At 41.7% G+C, this 17629-nt stretch overlaps 1 protein-coding gene across 4 annotated transcripts in view; it reads left to right on the forward strand.

Moving 5' to 3' along the window:
* Window positions 1-17629, forward strand: part of SEC16A (SEC16 homolog A, endoplasmic reticulum export factor) — a 29392-nt gene that overhangs the window by 694 nt on the left and 11069 nt on the right. For 2 of the 4 annotated variants that reach the window (XM_051636601.1, XM_051636602.1), the window contains exons 2-15: window positions 3118-6972; window positions 7485-7630; window positions 10228-10313; window positions 11220-11355; window positions 12123-12321; window positions 13411-13588; window positions 14081-14223; window positions 14602-14663; window positions 14874-15012; window positions 15280-15522; window positions 15839-15936; window positions 16682-16763; window positions 16951-17068; window positions 17299-17410. In XM_051636601.1, the coding sequence (XP_051492561.1) occupies window positions 3193-6972; window positions 7485-7630; window positions 10228-10313; window positions 11220-11355; window positions 12123-12321; window positions 13411-13588; window positions 14081-14223; window positions 14602-14663; window positions 14874-15012; window positions 15280-15522; window positions 15839-15936; window positions 16682-16763; window positions 16951-17068; window positions 17299-17410 (5522 nt within the window). In that variant the 5' untranslated portion in view covers window positions 3118-3192. The remainder of the gene's footprint in view (window positions 1-3117; window positions 6973-7484; window positions 7631-10227; window positions 10314-11219; window positions 11356-12122; window positions 12322-13410; window positions 13589-14080; window positions 14224-14601; window positions 14664-14873; window positions 15013-15279; window positions 15523-15838; window positions 15937-16681; window positions 16764-16950; window positions 17069-17298; window positions 17411-17629) is intronic. The other 2 variants (XM_051636604.1, XM_051636603.1) reach the window with 2 other exon arrangements.

Below are 17629 nucleotides of genomic sequence, written 5' to 3' on the forward strand. Positions count from 1 at the left end.
ATTATCTTTTTTATTATTATTATTCACTCAGCCTTTTTTATTCCCTTTGCTCTCATTAGTAATCTGTGTTTGTGAACTTGTTGTTTATTGTTTGGTACATGCCCGTGTGTGTGTATATAAACACACGTGAGAATTAACATTAGTACTCTTGTCACCTGCTTTGTGGGCACAGTTATTCTAGTTTAAGAGTAATTTATTTAGGATTAAATTAATTCTCCCTGCAATAAATAATTCCTTCATGCAGATACATTTTCACTGAGGAGTTTAAAACTAATAATGGCTGTAGAGCTTGTCTAGTGAAATTTATTGATGGCCTTCTCTAGGGGATAGTTTTAATTTTTTTCTTTTCTTCTTCTTCTTTGGAAACATTTACTTGGCATGTCTGGAAACACCTTCTGCACTTGTTATTTCTGGTGACTAATGTTTACAGGCTGCTCTGCATTATCTGTCAATAAACCTGCTGAAAGTTAAGAATTTCCAAACTAGATAAAGCTCTTAACTTACGCAGGTATTTCTCATTTGTAAATTTCTCTAAAATCAGCATTTCTGTTAATACTGGACTGGGGGCAGGGAGGGTCAGTATCACTGAGTTGATATCTTCTGTTTAAACTCCCTGACATGGGCATGTTCATTTTATTTGGACTTAATTCCTCAAATCTTGGGTGCTTTTACTACTGTGTGCAGTCTGTTAATATTAACTTTGCTTCTGTAAGGAATCTGATAGCCTCGTATTGAACTTCTGTAATGCAACATCAGAGTTCTTGTTACAGGAATGGCAAGCCAGCCCTTTAAAGCAGAACTCCACGCTTGTTTTCAGTTAGTTAATTACTGGTTGCTACAAAAACGTCGCAAAGCGTTAGATTTTTTTCTTTGTGTACATCTGATAAGGCACAGGAAGGAGTGATGTCCAGGTTAGAAATTTGAAAGTGGGTATTGAAGTTGGAAAGACAGTTGGCATTTGTGCTCAGCTGTGTTTCAGAAACAAGTTTTCTATCAAGAGCAGAACTGCTTGGTGCTTATCCACATTTTGTTCTCTTAAGTTAGTGCATCCCAGGAGGCAGCTGCCTTGGTACATTTTTAATTAGCTTTTTTCCTCCCCACTGTGCAGTTTATTGAGAGGAGAGAGGGGAGTTTTTGCAGGTAGGTTAATACAGTAACATGATGAAAAATAAATGGAGGTGTCCAGATCAGCCTGGGGTTCCTTAAGCCTGTGGAAACTGAGGTGGCTGTTCCCTGGTAACCTGGCTGGCAGTGAGCATGCCCAGCTGGAAAACCTTCACCTCAGTGGTGTAACAGGAGAAGAGATCCTCAAGTGCTACAGCATTTTTGTAAGGATTCCTTGACAAGAATTCAGCAGGCAGCTGGTTTTAAAAAAGAATGCTGGAGACAAATGCAAGTGATGCATGAAGCTCCTGAAGGTCTCTGTTCAGTGCTTTTCTGCTGAAGTCAGTTTCTCGTTGTCATTCCCATTTTAACATAACACAAATTTTAACACATTTACTTAACTTAAGATACAGTAGTGAAATATATGGATATGGGGGAGAAATTTAACAACCCCACCTCTGATGACTGGTACTTCAGACCTTCTGAAAGAGTGGCTTGGATTATAAATAGGACTGTTGGGTTCTGCAGTGATGGGTAGAGCAGTTTTTTCCCTAGGGCAAGTTGTGCTGATGTCCAATAAAGTCTGTATAGATTGTGCTGTGGTACCAGTCAGTTTGCTTTTTGGTGGAATTTTTTAGTTATCTCTATGAAATGCATGTTGTTACACACTGTTCACTCTGCATTTTTGTTAACCAGAAGTGTTTTGCTTTTTAACTCCTCTATAGCTAGTAAATTTTGGATTGATTACAAACATCTGACTTCTCTGGCTTCCCGTTTTCCTACTCTTACAGACAAGATGCTGAATCTTAAAAAAACCAACCAAACAAACACAAAACCAAATCAAACAATAAAACCCAAATAAAAATTGCACAGCTTTTCTCTGCCTGCTGTAGACAAAAGGGCACCTGGAATGAAACACTTGCTGTGGGTAATTCATTTTATGGGACATAAACCATATTTCTTGTGTACTATTAGAGAGTGAGACTGGCATGTGTTGCTAAAACTTCACTGAGCTGAACAAAGACTGAGGAGAGCTCTAGTTCTGTCACCTTCTTTCCTTCCCAGGGTGTTAAGCAGTGATAAAATTGAAAAATACATGTTCCTGTTTAATTTACTGAACTTCCTGTGCACCAAATTCCTAACTGGTGTTGTTTGGAATTCTTGCTAGCAGAGTTGGAATACTTCTGTGCTGTCCTTCCCACCCAGCCATAGCTCTGACACTCTGCTGAAGTCCCACTAGTGTTAAAGCAAGAATATTGATTAATTAATTAATAGGTGGGGGAATTGATTGTCTTTTGTGTTCTTAAGTGCAGTTTTACTATTATGCAGCATTCATCTAGAAGAGAGAATATTTGCTTTTCTCAAAACAGAAAACATTCCTGTCCTACACAGTGTTTTTTTGATGAAAACAAAAATGGATTGTGTTCTGTTGAGGGAAGAGCATTTGATTAATTCTATTGTGAGATCCTTGCTTCTCATCTTACCTGTAAAAAGGTCCATTCACAGGGAGCAACACTGCAACAGAGCTGAAGGTTGTCTCAGATGGAATTAGAATTAGATAACGATTTCTCAACTCTATAATTAAATGGGGCTTGCTGTAGTGCTTGCAGGTTCTGTGGCAGGCTGGCTGCTGCTGTGTCTTGTCCATGATCCATACTTCTGCTTAAAACAAGCTTGGGGAAATATAACAGTGTCTTATCATTGGTGCTCTAACAGTCTGAGATGGTAACATTTGTGCAGGACTCAACTGTGTTTAATTACTCGTACTTGGAGGTATTTGCTAATATGGTTGTTAAATAAAGTGCATTGTTACCAGACAGCGTTAAATGTCATTGATACTGGACTTGGATTTGGAAGTGCAGTGTTACAAGTAGATTTCTTATGCGTTCTGGAGAAGAGACAGATACTTTTCATTTCAAGTTCTCTGAGTAATTTTGTTTCTAAAATAAAAATTGCTGAGCTGCTGCATGTACTGGGGGAAAGGAAACTGACTTTTCTTTTTTACCTTAACAGAGTGGAAGGAGGAACCTCTCTATAGCATCCTCGACTGGTTTGTCATCCAGCATCTCACCCTGCTAGAAGGCCACCATGCAGCAACCTCCACAGACTGTTCCAGCAGGAGCAGCAGCTCCACCTCCTGCAGGTGCTGCTCGGAATTTGTACTGGAGAAACAGCTCGCTCGGTAAACGAACAAATGCAGCAGCTGCCCCAGTGCAGCCCGTGACAGACCCTTTTGCATTTGGCAGACAAACTCCACAGGCTTCTCCTCTAGATACTCCATCCAAGGGCAATGCATTGGGTGTGCAGAGCTCTTCCCCAGCTGTGCTCCCACCCCCAGCCATTGTGCCCCCTGCCCTGTCACATGCAGGGGACAATCCTCATGGACTGCATACAGCTTTATCAGCTCCTGTATCTCAACCAGGAGTAAATGCCAGTACGTTTGCTAATGTTCCAATCCCTTCACCATCCCCAGGATATGGTATAAATAGTCCTGCAGAAGTGCATCCAAATACAGAGCTGGGACTCCGTGGGGCTGCAGTACCATTGCATTATAACACAGGAGCAGCAGTTGAAAATTCTTTCAGTGTGCATCCTGGAATGGTGTCTGCATCAAACCAACCTGGAGGTAGACAAGACGTTCTTAGAGATCCAAATGATGTTCCTTCAGGACCCACTGCAGCAGCACTCTTCCCTCCACCCCCTCAGCAGCCTGTGTCTCAGTGGAGGCCTGTTCAAGGTAACCTGCAGTCTCCAGTTCGAAATTTTGTGCCCTATCCTGAGCCATCTTCTCAGACTGACGTTCATAACATTTCTCAGTCTTCTGTTAGCACATCTCATCCTTCTCCACAGACAAATTTACAGCAGGGTCCTGTACACCAAGGTATTCCACAAAATATGCAAGCACCTTTATCAGTTGGTTGTGAAAAGAATGGGAAAAATGGCACTGCCAATAGCAGTTACCAGACAAACAGCATCCAGCCTGGAAATGTGTTTAGGCAGAACACAGAAATGACTCATGCTTGGTTAAACCAACCATACCAGGAACAGTTTTACCCACAGCCACCATTGCAAGACTCCAGTTTTGTTGTTCCCACGGCTCAGGAAAATAACCCCAAAAACCAGTCTCCAGGTATGTCTGAAATAGCAAATAGACCTATTCCCACAGATCGAGAGTCAGGAACTCTCTCCATGTTTTTCAAAGGGGATGAGGCAGAAAATGAAGAAATACTTTCATCTGAAAAAAGCTATGTAGTTGAGAAAACAGAGTTTGATGCTTCTCAGCCAAATTCAGCATTTTTGTATCACCAGCCAGTGCATCCTCAGCGGGTTGCAACTAATATTCTCTCTCAGGTGCAGGCTGGTACAGGTTCAGCCAATGAGATGGTACAAAAAGGAATGGATGTCCAGTACTTCCCAAAAATTGTAAGTCAGCAGGAACCACAGGCTGCTAAGCACTCCATGTTTGTCAGTGATGACAAGGGACGCATGGGTGACCTGTCTGGGAATGGTGGGTCACAGTATGAAAATGTTGAGAACCTGGAGTGCATTCAGAATCAGGAAGTGCTGCCAAGTGAACCACAGAACATGAGCTCTTCATCCCCTGCTGGTGCTCCTGATCTGTACAGATATGGATCCTTTCCAGGTCAGATGCTTCCAAAGAATGCTGTTGTGAGCCATGCTGAAGGAGGACCAAATTTGGAGGCACCTGATTTTTTACCTCACCCTGTCCGACCAGATAGTGTATCTTCAAACTACAGCACCATGAGCCACAGGAGTGCTTCAAGCTCAGCAAGACCTCCAGAGCAAGTTGGTACATTTATCCAGCAAGAAAGTGGGAAGCCTGATGAGGAATCTTCTGCTAGCTTCTTCAAACAGATTGACTCCTCTCCTCTGGGAGGTGACTCAAGTGAACTAAACCTGAGCAAGAACTACCATAGTAATCTATCCCAGCCTCCAACTCCAAGTCCTCCTAAGCCTACAGGAGTGTTTCAGACAAGTGCAAATAGTTCTTTTGAACCTGTGAGGTCCCATGGGGTTGGTATAAAACCTGCAGAGATTGACCAAGCAAAGATGGTGGTTGAATTAAGAGAGAACCACTCAAACCAAAAGAATATGAAGAAGAATACAGCTGTGCCAGCTGCGTCGCCAGGCAATCTTGAACAGCCACCAGATAATCTGGAAACTATTTTCATGCCTCAGGTACACCCACTGCCTCTGGCAGTCACTGGTGAAGCTGGAAATATGTTGCATTCTGGACCAGTTATGGAAAACATACACTTGGGATCTGAGAGAAGGTCCTCAACAAGAGCTCAGGGAGGGGTTAAGAAATGTGATAGCCCAGCAACAACTTTGTGGGCTCAAAATGAGTTACCTAATTTTGGGGGAAATGTTCTTCTAGCTCCTGCTGCTCCTGCAGTGTATGTTCCTGCCAAACAAACTGTAGAAGTCATCCAGCCACCAGAAGAAGGCCTGTCTAATCAACAGCTGAGTAAACCAGGGACTATTGCTATGCCACTCTCCCAAAATGGAAATACATCTTCTGAAAATCTTGAAAATCCTCCCAAAATGGGAGAAGAAGAGGCACTTCAGTCTCAGGCAAGTTCTGGTTATGCAAGCTTGTTGTCTTCTCCACCTACAGAGTCTTTGCAAAATCAGCCTATCCTGATTGCTCAGCCTAATCAAAGCTATAACTTGGCCCAGCCAATTAATTTTTCTATTTCTCTATCTAATCAGCTAAGCAGCAATGAAAACAATCAGCCAATGAAGGACTCTGGGGTTGGGGACAAGCCTGCAGTGGGTCCCCAAACTTCACATGCTGGTGGGATCATTTCTGGGGAAAACATGCCGTTGCCTGTGATGCAAGTTGCATCTCTGTTAGTTAATGCACTTCCAAATACTAATCTGGTAAAACATAATTTATTACAAAGCCCTGTTAATTCCTCTGATACTGCTGCTAATCAGCCTGCAAACTTGCTTATGAAAACACCGCTTAATTTGGCTCCAGAGGGGCAAAAGAATGTTACTATGGAAGGTTTTGTTCCTGAATTTACTAGCAAGCCAGGAGCTAACTCATCTGTTTCTCCTGGGACAAATCTCCCCAGTGGAAGTGCAAGTGCACTGGTGCCCCCTGTTAATTCTGTAGTCCAGGCTAATAGTTCTGCAAATCATGCCAATGGCAACGAAGAAGCTGCTGGAGTGCTCGACTTCACGGTGCCACGGACCTTGGAGAAAAGCAGTGCAAGTAACTCTGTGCAGGTCCATAATCAGCCACTGTCTGGTGGCCCAGTGTGTCCTCAACAGTCAGCTGGTGGCGCTGGCCAGGTGGGTCCAGAGATGCATGACAACCAACATTTCTATCAACAGGTGACAAAAGATGTACAGCATGAGGCTGTACCAGGCAGAGCTGTACAGGGAGCATTGCCATCTCAACCACAAATGCCACCAGCTCAGATGCAGCCATCAGCATCTTCTGGGCAGTCCTTGGTTCCTTCCAACTACCAGGTTGGAGCAGGGACTAAAGCCAGCCAGGTGCTGAGCAACCATCCTCATCCCGAGGGTCCCCAGGAGGCGAGTGCAGCTCAGCTGCCCACAAGGTACGATGAGACGAGTCCTGACAAGCAACCAGCATCTGGGCAGCCTTCAGGTGCTCCAGCCTCCACAGTTCCTCCCACCACTGCCAGTCAGACAGCTACGCCAAGTGCACAGCAAGACCTGCAGCATCCACCCCTGCCTCAGACCCCTCAGGATGCCTTTGGGCCACCCCAGAACCCTTACTACTACTACAGACACCCGTATGATGCTTACCAGCCTCCATACCCACCATCCTACCCTCCTGCAGACCCCAGAACAGCTCATCTTTATTACATGGTAAAGTTTTCTTTTTCCCTCCCTCAGTAGATGTTAATAATTATAATCTTTGAATTATGAATTTAAACAGTTGTGTCATGATCGACGTTCAGTATTTTATATAAGTATTTAATTGTATAGAAAATCCAGATAGCAGTTAGAAAACTTAAATGAAAAGATTATAAAAACTTAAAGTAGTTGCTAATACCACTTGCAGTTGGCACAGATGTCAGCTGGTAGCAATTTGTTTGGTTCTTTGGAAGAAGTTGGCTTTTTTTACTGTCTTAAGTGCTTAGGTGTTCAGATTTGGTTCCTGTCTGCTGCCTGGATTATTGACAGTTTAGCAGAGTGGCTGAACTGCCTTTAGTCCAGACAGAATGTTTTTGTCTTCAGTTTGGGCTATTAATAGACTTTACTTGGTCTGCATCTCTTCAGGTATCATGGTTGTGGCATGCATGGTGATTTGTTTGTTTTGAGAAGTTTCTTCTCAGAGGTGGGGTTCCTCTTCTCTTACCTGTCCATCTCTTCCCTAGGAGGACACCTACAGGCAGTACGACCCACGGTACAGACCCTATGATGGCAGCAGTGCTCCTTACATGGAGCTTGGGAACTACCGGTATCCTGAGCCTGAGCGCCCCAGTTCCAGAGCCAGTCACTGCTCTGACAGGCCTGCTTCCAGGTATGGAATTCCTAAATTGAGTAAAGATCTGGAATATACCCTCAAGCAGTGAGTACAGTGATGCCTGCTGAAGTTTAACAGTATAAGGTGCAGTGAGGAAGTTCAGAAAATCAGTGTGCTGCCATAGGAACAGATGATGTCAAAATGCCATGTCTGAAAAGGATACTGACACATGCCACAGTCATTTCTGTTGTTTTCTGTTGCTTCACACACTGGCTTCACTACAGGTTTTGATGCAGGTAGCACGTTAATTAAGGAGACTTCAAAGCTTTTCTCTGTATGATTGTAGTGAAATAAAAAATTTGAGAGGAAACAGTATGTTCAGATACTACTTGCAAGTATTAAATAAAAAGCAGAAGTGAAATCTCTAATTTTTCAAGCAAGAAGCAGCAAATTGCCTTCCAGGGGTTACTGCTTTTTGATTGCAGAAGTAGTTTGCATGAGTTACAAATTCATATGAAAGTTGCTTTATCTGTTACTTTATCTGGTGGGTGAGTTTGCAGGTTTCCAGGGGAGAACCCCAGTTATCTGTCTGGAAATGAAACCCTTTGTGGTATTTGTTGTTGGTAGTTCACTCGTGGAGCAGGCTTCAAACTAACAACACAACATTTTGCCTATCACCTGCAGAAGAGTACAGGTGTGTGTGATGGCTGTGAGGAGTACAAAACAATGGCTATAGCTGCCTGTGATAACTCCTGTCATCATCTTAAGTGAATCTAAGTGCACTGTCAGATTCTGTAATGAGATAACCTCTAGCAGCACTTCCTGTTGTGTACTATTCTTCTGTACTATTTTTATAAGAGGTTGAATTTCCTACAGGTAGCAGTGGGCAGATCAAAGCCTGTTGGTAGCAGGGGGAGCTGTGTCAGCGTGACAGGGCAGTGCAGTGAGCTGTGGTGCTGCAGGGCAGCAGAGCCTACAAGTGCTGAAGTCAGTGTGACAGTGGCTGAGACTTGCCCTCCCTGTGCCAGAGTTGATGATGCAGCTTTATAACCTCTGGGGAGGGGAATAACATCTTTCTGAAGGAGACTGAGAAGATTGGGTGGATAAACCTGATTTGATAAGATCAAATCTCCTCCTCTGCAGAGGCAGGTGCTGTGTTAGCAAACTTCCCACCAGGGAGGAGCATCACTTGACTTGCTTGGCCACTTTGGAGTTTGCTCTATCACTTGTATCATCAGTTGTAGAGGAGCATGAAAGTTCCCAATGTTCCACATTGGCACTAGATATCTCTACCTCCTGTGCATGTATGTATACATAATGTGCTTGGGAATGTAGATAAATGTGTGTAGATATAAACATACATATACATATCTGTACATCTAAGTATATGTGCATGTACACATGTGTACATACACACTGCAGTTTTCATTTAACATTCACCTTCTATCTTTTGTCAGAATTGTGGAATGGTGTCCTAAAAATGGTGTATGATTTTTTTCAAGTATTGACCACACGTTTCTTTTTACATCAAAAGTGATGTGATTCTTGCAACTACAAATATTCTAATTATCTTTTGTATATGCACTGATTTACTTTGATGTGTTGGTCTAAGAAATATTTTTGTGCTTGTCCTCTTTATTTGACAATCTACGTTCTAACACAGGCTCTGTAAATTAGTATTTTCTTCTATTCAGTTCTCTCTGTTTGCTCCAATGAAAAACAAGCCTTTCCTACACACTGTCCATCCAAGCCTACTGAGAAGGGAAATAACCTAGAAGATGCCTGGAATTAGTTGGGTAGCAGTGTGCTCTGTTAAAATTGCACCTCAGTGCCATCTCACACTTATTCATTAAATGTCAGGATGTGGTAACAACTCAAAACATTTCTGCATGTACTGAGAAGCTGAGATTGAGAAACAGAGAGTGCAGGGTGAAAACAGAGCAATGGGATGATGGCAGGACTGGCTCCACAGGGTTGATATTCTATGTACTTGTCAGATGCAGGTTGGGATCAGCTCCAGGTCAAACAAGGCAGTGAAATATTGAGCTCTTACTGATCTTATTGAGGTACCCAAAGAAAGGTGTAGTGCTCTTTGGGTTTGTTTCTTTTCTGACTGTCTTTTATGTTTGTGACAGATGCCTCAGTGGCAGCCCTGGAGGCTGGAACCCTCTGTTCAGAATTATCTATGAAAAGCTAGCTCATGTTCTGACCCATTTTCATGACCTTTCCTCCAGACCATAGTCCCTGTTCATCACCATAAGCTGTGTTAATAAAACCACTGTTAAAGTTGAGGGAGCAATTATTTCATTACTTGTTAAGTTACTGACTTCTGTGTTGAGATAGTTCAAAGCATGCTAATTACAGCAGTAGTTTTTGTGATTAGTTGTAAGTAATTAAACTTATTACCAAAGCAATTTATAAAAATCACTGGATATTGTATAGTAAGGACTGCCAGTCGGTTTTTTATGGCACACAACAATTTAGTGACATGTTGGTTTGTAAAGACCTAAATTTATGAATCTCTGTTTTCCTGAAATGCTTTATTTTAAATACGAAACTCTATCAGTTGTGGCTCATAGGTCTTTATGTCTCCTGATGACTTTAGAAGAAACTGAAGGGGGAACAGCTTTTTATACCTGTGTGCTTTCTTTCAGGCAAGAGTATCCTGAAGATTATTATACAAAAAGTGGATGGAGTGATTATTATCCAGGCTATTACCCAAACTCGTATGATTATGGAGGTGAGGTGTCCCAATTAACTCTGCAAGCTTCCGTAGAAAAATTCAGGTTTAAACAAAAATGTAACTTTAAGATCAAGGAATTACAATATTTTTTTGTTAATAAAGCTGATAACCTTTTGACAACCAACAAGAATTAAGGTATGCTTGCTGAAAATTGATCTTTGGGCCTACTTCAGTTCTTTATGCCATCCTTCCTGGGTGGTTTTTATTCAGTAGAAGTAGCAAATAGAAAATAAAGTGCTTTCCTCACTGCCAGACTTGCCTTTGCCTTTCCCTTGTGCAAGCACACCATGGTAAGTCTGCAGAATAGTTTTCAGCAAAGTGTTGCAAGTTTGTCCTTCCCTGGGGTGTATCCTTGGTGTATAACCTGCAGGCAGACTCCTGAAGTAAATTTAGGTGGGTGTAAACAGAAATTGAGTCATGACTAGAATTTGGTTTTGTCCATAATTATCTGGATGCCCACAGAGACATACTGGCAGGGGGAGTCTGAAGATAATTCCTTGTTTAGTGCCTAGGAGGGTTTTAAGCAACGTCTGTCCACATCTTGAGACATGCTGTGAAGGCTGATCACAAAGATCCTCTTAATATTTGTTGAGTTATTGTCTTGTTGTGATGGAGTTTTAAAGTTGTTAGAATGTATCTATCTGTTAGAAAACACTGTCCCTTCAAGAGTATCTATCCAGCTGTTATAAGTGTTGCTCTGAAAGGAGTGAAATTGATTTTGTAGTTGTTTTTATTGCTTTAAACTAAAAATGAGTGGACATATTTATGGAGCTTTAAGTACGTTATTTTGCTATTGTTATGTGCTTCAGCACCAGATTATCACGTAATTAAAGGAAGAGGAGTACAAAAAGTTTTTAGGCAATGACTTCCAATACCTAAACCATTTATTTTTATGTTCCAAAGATCCAAGTCACTGGGAACGTTACTCGTCCAGATATGACTCCAGATACAGAGATCCCAGAGGTTATGATCAGAGGTATTGGTATGATGCTGAACACAACCCTTACCAGAAGAGAGAAGCATATCCATATGGCAACAGGTTTGTCCATTCAATCCACATTCTCTCAAGGCTCTTTCCAGCTCTGTGCTGATGACAGAGAACTAGTGTGTGTCTGAGTGAAGGCAGAGAGTCTGGTATTGGTTTCTTCTGGGCTGAGTCCCCATAGTCAAATGTGTCACCAGAAAATTGAATTATGGCAGGAAGTGTGAAAGCAAAGGCTGAGGCTCAGCTTGTGCACTAGCAGAAATACTACTTGATTTGCTGAAGACCTGCCCCAAAGCCTTCAAAATTTGTTAACTGCTGTGATCATTGTATCAGGCATCGGAATTGCAGGGTGTTGTGCAGCTTTCTAAGTAAAATCCTGTCCACATTCTCCAGGAATGCAGATGCATCCTGAAGCAGACTATTGCAAGGCAGTATTACAGGTATTTCAGTGATGTGTTGCTTCTCCTTTCTGTAGCTTTCATGTAGGTCATTGAGGAAAAATAGGTGAGCTGTCACATCCCTCTTACATAAAGGGTTTAAAGCAGTAGGACTTGTTTTCAGATCAGGGAAACATTCTGTGGGTTTTCCTAGAACAGACTCTGAGTATGATGTTGGTCTTGATCTCAAATATTCTGGATGAGCTTCTTGAAGAAATGTCCGATTGTTTACTGTAATAAAAGCCTAAATCTAGGAAATCATCTGGAAGCCCTGCTGAAGTCAGGTACAGTTTTCTTCTTGACAGGCACCCAGCGAAGTCACTTCCCTCAGGGATCTGGGTGGCTGTGCTGATTTTTGACTTTGTATGTTTCTTTGTTCTTCAGACATGACCGGTATGAAGATAACTGGAGATACGATCCTCGCTTTACTGGGAGCTTTGATGATGAATCTGAACCCCCCAGAGATCCCTACGGGGATGAGTTTGAGCGGCGCAGCGTGCACAGCGAGCACTCCGGGCACAGCCTGCGCAGCTCCCGCAGCGTTCACAGTCACCAGAGCAGCTTCAGCTCTCGCTCTCAACAAGTGAGTTTCAAGTGGCCACACTGAGTATTCTGGCTGGGTTGGGCCTCTCTGTGTGGTAGGGGTGGGTGAAACATTCGAAATATGGAAATATTTCTGGGTTTAGCTCGGGGAAGATATAGTTTGAAAACTTTTATTCTGTAAGTTGAGACTTTTCTGTAATATAGTTTTGAAATTAAATATTTATCACAGTTGTCAAGAGAACTCTAACCAAAATCAGCACTCAGCTGTGCAAGTTGCCACAGACAGAAATGAGAAATTTCCTCTACTGAATCCATTTGCTGTTTGTGAGAACTTTGCCCTTACTGTGCTTGGCTGGAGTTAATCATGTCTGGCTTTCGGCGTCATGTTGGTTTTCTCATCACAAGCATGAATGCTATTACTGAACTTGGGATCTGTTAAAAGACTTAACTCCATATTTGTATGATGCTATTTTGACTTTAAAACCAAATCTAACTGATTACTCATCTACTTATGCTGTGTTTTTCAAGTATTTATATTTACAGCATATTTGGGTGTTTTTTGATGTACAGCCTTTGCTAGTGGAGTGTGTCGTTTTAGCTGTATTCTCATGTGTCAGTTCATCATGTTTCTTGGAAGTTTACATGATTTTCCAGTTGGAACTCTAATTCATTTAGTCATATTTTAATTAGTATTGGAGATGGTTGAGGAGTAATTTAGGCAATCACAAGTCAAATCAGTGGAGATTTTCTGCCAGTATGTTACTGTGGAGATGAACGTTGTGATCCATTGCTGCTGATACAGCAACACTTGAACCTGTAACTCATTCTATAATGTTACTCTTTACAAATAAACATTCTGTCAGGAGAGAAATGAACAGATGTGATGTGAACAGATCAGGTGGTAGTAAAAAACACTGAGGGGAAACACCAAGATATTTTCATCTTCCAAAACCTGTTGCTGCAGGTGTCTCGCAACGTAGCTCTTGCAAATGATGTAGTAAGCCAGGTTTACAAACAGCATAAAGAATTGAAGATGGGGTGGATGCTCAGTCTTGAGTCATGCTTGCAGTGTTGTTGCTCTGTGTAACTCCACGCTCTCTGCTAACAGCTACTAATGTGATCTGTTTAGAGCCAGCTGTATAGAAGTAACCATGATCTAACTGCCCATCCCTATGAAACGGCTGCGCAGGCCGTGTCGCTCCATGCAGATTATTCCTATGGAGGATATGATGCTAACTTTGATGGACAGCAGCCTTTCACAGACTATGGCTACCTGACTGAAACTGGCTGGTCAGCTGTAGAACAAGGTATTTGCACCACTGGGGAAGGAGGAGGGGAGGCACTGTGCTTGTGAGGTTGTCTACCAGTAGTAGCTTGCCCCTGTTAGTATTTGTGGCATACGAGATGCCTTTCATCTAGTGACTGAGCCTCTGAACAGGAAATAAATGCTCTTTTACAGCATCTGTACCCATGAGCAAAGTTTATCATTAGCTATTTGAAGATGTCATATATTTGTACAGAGATCACAGAAACATGTTGATAAAAGCAATCAAAACCCCTGCATTGAAAAAAAAAAGTGGATTTCAAAGTTCCATAGTCTAGTTTTGTTCTTGTTGTTGCAAATCTTCAGGACTATAATTGAACTGATTAATTGTTGCTTATAAAGTTTAGCCACATTGAATGGTAGGTTTTTTTCCACTAGTACTGCAGGATTACTGAATAGGATAAATACACTGGCAAGTTTACTTAGTTTAAAGAGAGGTTGCCTGTTCTTATTTTCTCTTTTCTTCACATTTCAGCACCTTTAAGGCCCTCAACACCTGAGAAATTTTCAGTGCCTCATATCTGTGCTAGATTTGGTCCTGGGGGCTTCTTAATAAAAGTGCTGCCAAACCTGCCTTCAGAAGGACAGCCAGCTCTGGTTGAAATACACAGTATGGAGGTAAAGGGAGATGGTGGAATACAGGTCCTTCTTTTGGAAGGGGAGAGGGAACTTGGATCTGTTGCATCAGGAAATGTATTGGACTTGGCAGTGTTAGGTTTACAGTTGGACTCCATGGTCTTAAAGGTTTTCCAACCTAAATGACTCTGATTCTGTCCAATGATTAAAGAGATATGAGAAAGATTATTATATTTTGCTACAAAATGACATTGATGTAAAGAAGGTTTCATCATTTATTACCCCGGTGCAGGCTGCAAGGCACCAGGTGTATTTTCTGTAAAAGATGATGCAGTGGGTTCTGTTCAGGTCTGTGGGTTTTATTGTTAAAAAGCAAAATTCATTGTGATAAGAATTTCTTATAGTTCGTTTCTGTTTTAGACTATGTTACAGCATTCTCCAGAACAAGAAGAGATGAGAGCATTTCCTGGTCCTCTTGCTAAGTATGTTTTTACAGATTTCAGAAATAACTTTAATGCATCTTTATCAAACTCTTAATTGTCTGCACATTAGAGGATTTAAAATTACTTAAAATATTTGTGGCATTTCACCTGCTTAAATAATACATGTGCTTTAAATTTCTTCCTCATACAAATCACTAATGATCTGAATGTTTACATTTGTCTCACTAAAAACTTTCCTGTTTTTTTCAGGGATGACACCCACAAAGTGGATGTTATTAATTTTGCACAAAATAAAGCTGCACAGTGCTTTAAGAATGAGAATTTAATTGACAAAGAATCTGCAAGTCTGCTTTGGGACTTTATTGTACTGTTGTGCAGGCAGAATGGGGTATGTCTTGCTGCTTAAATTTGTATCTATCCTCAAATATTTTATACACAAAATGGTATTTATGTAAAAGACACTAATATCCGTACAGTGACTTACCTTGGAATGGTTCACAGATTAATGGAGCGGGTAAACTGGCCACTTGTGCTCAGAGGTGCTGATATTCACACGTTGTTGTTGAAGTGACAATTAAAACAAAGGCAATGTTGAAATAATGTGGGTTTTTTTCTTTTCTGGTGGTTGTTTTTTTTTTTTTCTCTACATGTGTAGACTGTTGTGGGAACAGACCTGGCAGAACTTCTGCTCCGAGATCATAAAACAGTGTGGCTTCCTGGGAAGTCCCCTAATGAGGCAAATCTGATTGATTTCACTAATGAGGCTTTAGAACAAGCGGAAGAGGAATCTGGTGAAGCCCAGCTCTCCTTTCTCACTGATAGTCTTATAACTGTGATTGACAGTCTCGAGAAAGAGACAGAGAGATTCAGAGAGCTGCTGCTTTATGGCCGCAAGAAGGTGAGTTCTTACACTCTTGTTTCCAATACTTCAGTGTCTTTGTTTACTTGTGTTTCACAAATTTTAGTAGTCCAGGCATCAGCTGAAATCACTTCTGCAGCTTGCAGTGTGTATGATATTTCATGGCACTGCACTGATATGGAAAAATGTTACACCCTACAGTTTAGAATATAAAACAGAACTATACTCATGTGTTAGCATTTGATCTAAATAAACATTTTTTCATTCAGTTACAAATTACTATCCTAAAACAATAATTGTTTATCTGAGTAGTGTGTTAAGCTATTCCCAGGGAACTAATTTCTGTATTTATTAGGATGCTTTGGAGTCTGCCATGAAGCATGGTTTATGGGGTCATGCTCTGCTACTTGCCAGCAAAATGGACAGCAGAACACATGCACGAGTCATGACCAGGTAATGTTTTACTTCTTGCTTAGTATGATGTACCTGCCTGTTCTGCTAAGGAGAACTTTCTCTAGCTTGAAACCATCACCCCTTGTCCTATTGTTACATGCCCTCGTGAACAGCTTTTCCCCAGCCTTCTTATAGGCTCCTTTCAGGTATTAGAAGGACCCATAAGGTCCCCCAGAGCCTTCTCTTCTCCAGGCTGGACAACCCCAGCTCTCTCAGTCTGTCTTCACAAGAGAGCTGCTGCAGCCCTCTGGTCATTTTTGTGCCCTCCTCTGGACACACTCCAGAGGTCCATGTCCTTTGTGTGTTGGGGGCTCCAGAGCTTAAACCTGAGAAGTTACTCTGTGCCATTGCTCCATTCAAGGGGTATTTGATCAGGGTCCTCTGTGGGCTTGCTGGACAGGTCCTGTTAGCTGGGCTTGAAAAAACAGCAAAAACCCAACTGTCCACTTTGTTAAAGGCAAGTGACTCTTCTACCCTTCATACTCCTTGCCTGAAAGGAGCAGATGGCTCCTGCATGCTTTATCTGTAGGCAGAAAATCTTTCTCTCTTTCTTCTTAACTCAGATTCTGTTAACTAGTAACTTTTGAACATGACCCACTGGGCAGTTGCTTATTCAAGTGTAGTATTTTCAAACAGCACTTCCTTCTTTTAAACTAAGCTGGATTAACAGCGACTGGGTGTTCAAGTGCATTTTAACTACTTACTCCACGTTTGTGTTTTGTCTTTCTGTATAATGTCTCTGTAGATTTGCCAACAGTCTCCCAATTAATGACCCTCTGCAGACTGTTTACCAGCTGATGTCTGGAAGGATGCCAGCTGCATCCACGGTAAGATTCAAGTGTGAGCTGCAGTTGAGACTAGAGAGGTTCTGCAGTGGGTAGTTCCCAACACTCATCTTTCCATGTGCTTTTCCTAGGATTGTCAGATAAGTTGTTTTAGTCCTTATTAGGTTGAAACACTTAGTCATGCAGAGCTCCAGTCACTGATTGACTTAAGTAATTCTTCTAATTTTAGTGCTGTGGAGATGAGAAATGGGGAGACTGGAGGCCTCATCTAGCAATGGTGTTATCCAACTTGACCAATAATGTGGACTTGGAATCCAGGACCATTGCTACCATGGGAGACACTCTTGGTAACTCTTGGGGAATGAACAGGGTGATGACTGAGGGAAAAGCTTTCTGGAAGCTTTAATTACTCAGCCTATGTGTTTTGAAAACAAGCAATTGCTATGTAAAATATGGAGTGGAACAGTTCTGTATGGGTGTGTCTCTAGTGTGGAGGTATTTTAATGTAAAGCCAAAACAATATGGGACACTGAATTACACTGGGACACTGAGAGGGAATATGCTTATTTTTCTACAGCTTCTAAAGGCCTGCTGGATGCTGCTCATTTTTGTTACCTTATGGCCCAAATTGGTTTTGGAGTCTACACAAGGAAGACAACAAAGCTGGTCCTAATTGGATCAAATCATAGGTTTGGTTTTCCTTCCTTCTTTTTTTAAACACAACTTTTTAAATGCAAAATTGAAAGCCTCATGGTTTGAGAGACTGAGTTGTACTGCTCCTCTTAATCACTGTCCCCAGCTGGCTTTGAGGTCACTATTTGATGCCCTGTCCTTGTTTAAGGAGTAGAAGTTACTGATACTGTGTTCCTAGCAGAGTGATGTTTCTGACTTAATTTCCACTTGTATTT

Source organism: Apus apus, chromosome 19 (genome assembly GCF_020740795.1).
Source record: "Apus apus isolate bApuApu2 chromosome 19, bApuApu2.pri.cur, whole genome shotgun sequence".
NCBI lineage: Eukaryota > Metazoa > Chordata > Aves > Apodiformes > Apodidae > Apus > Apus apus.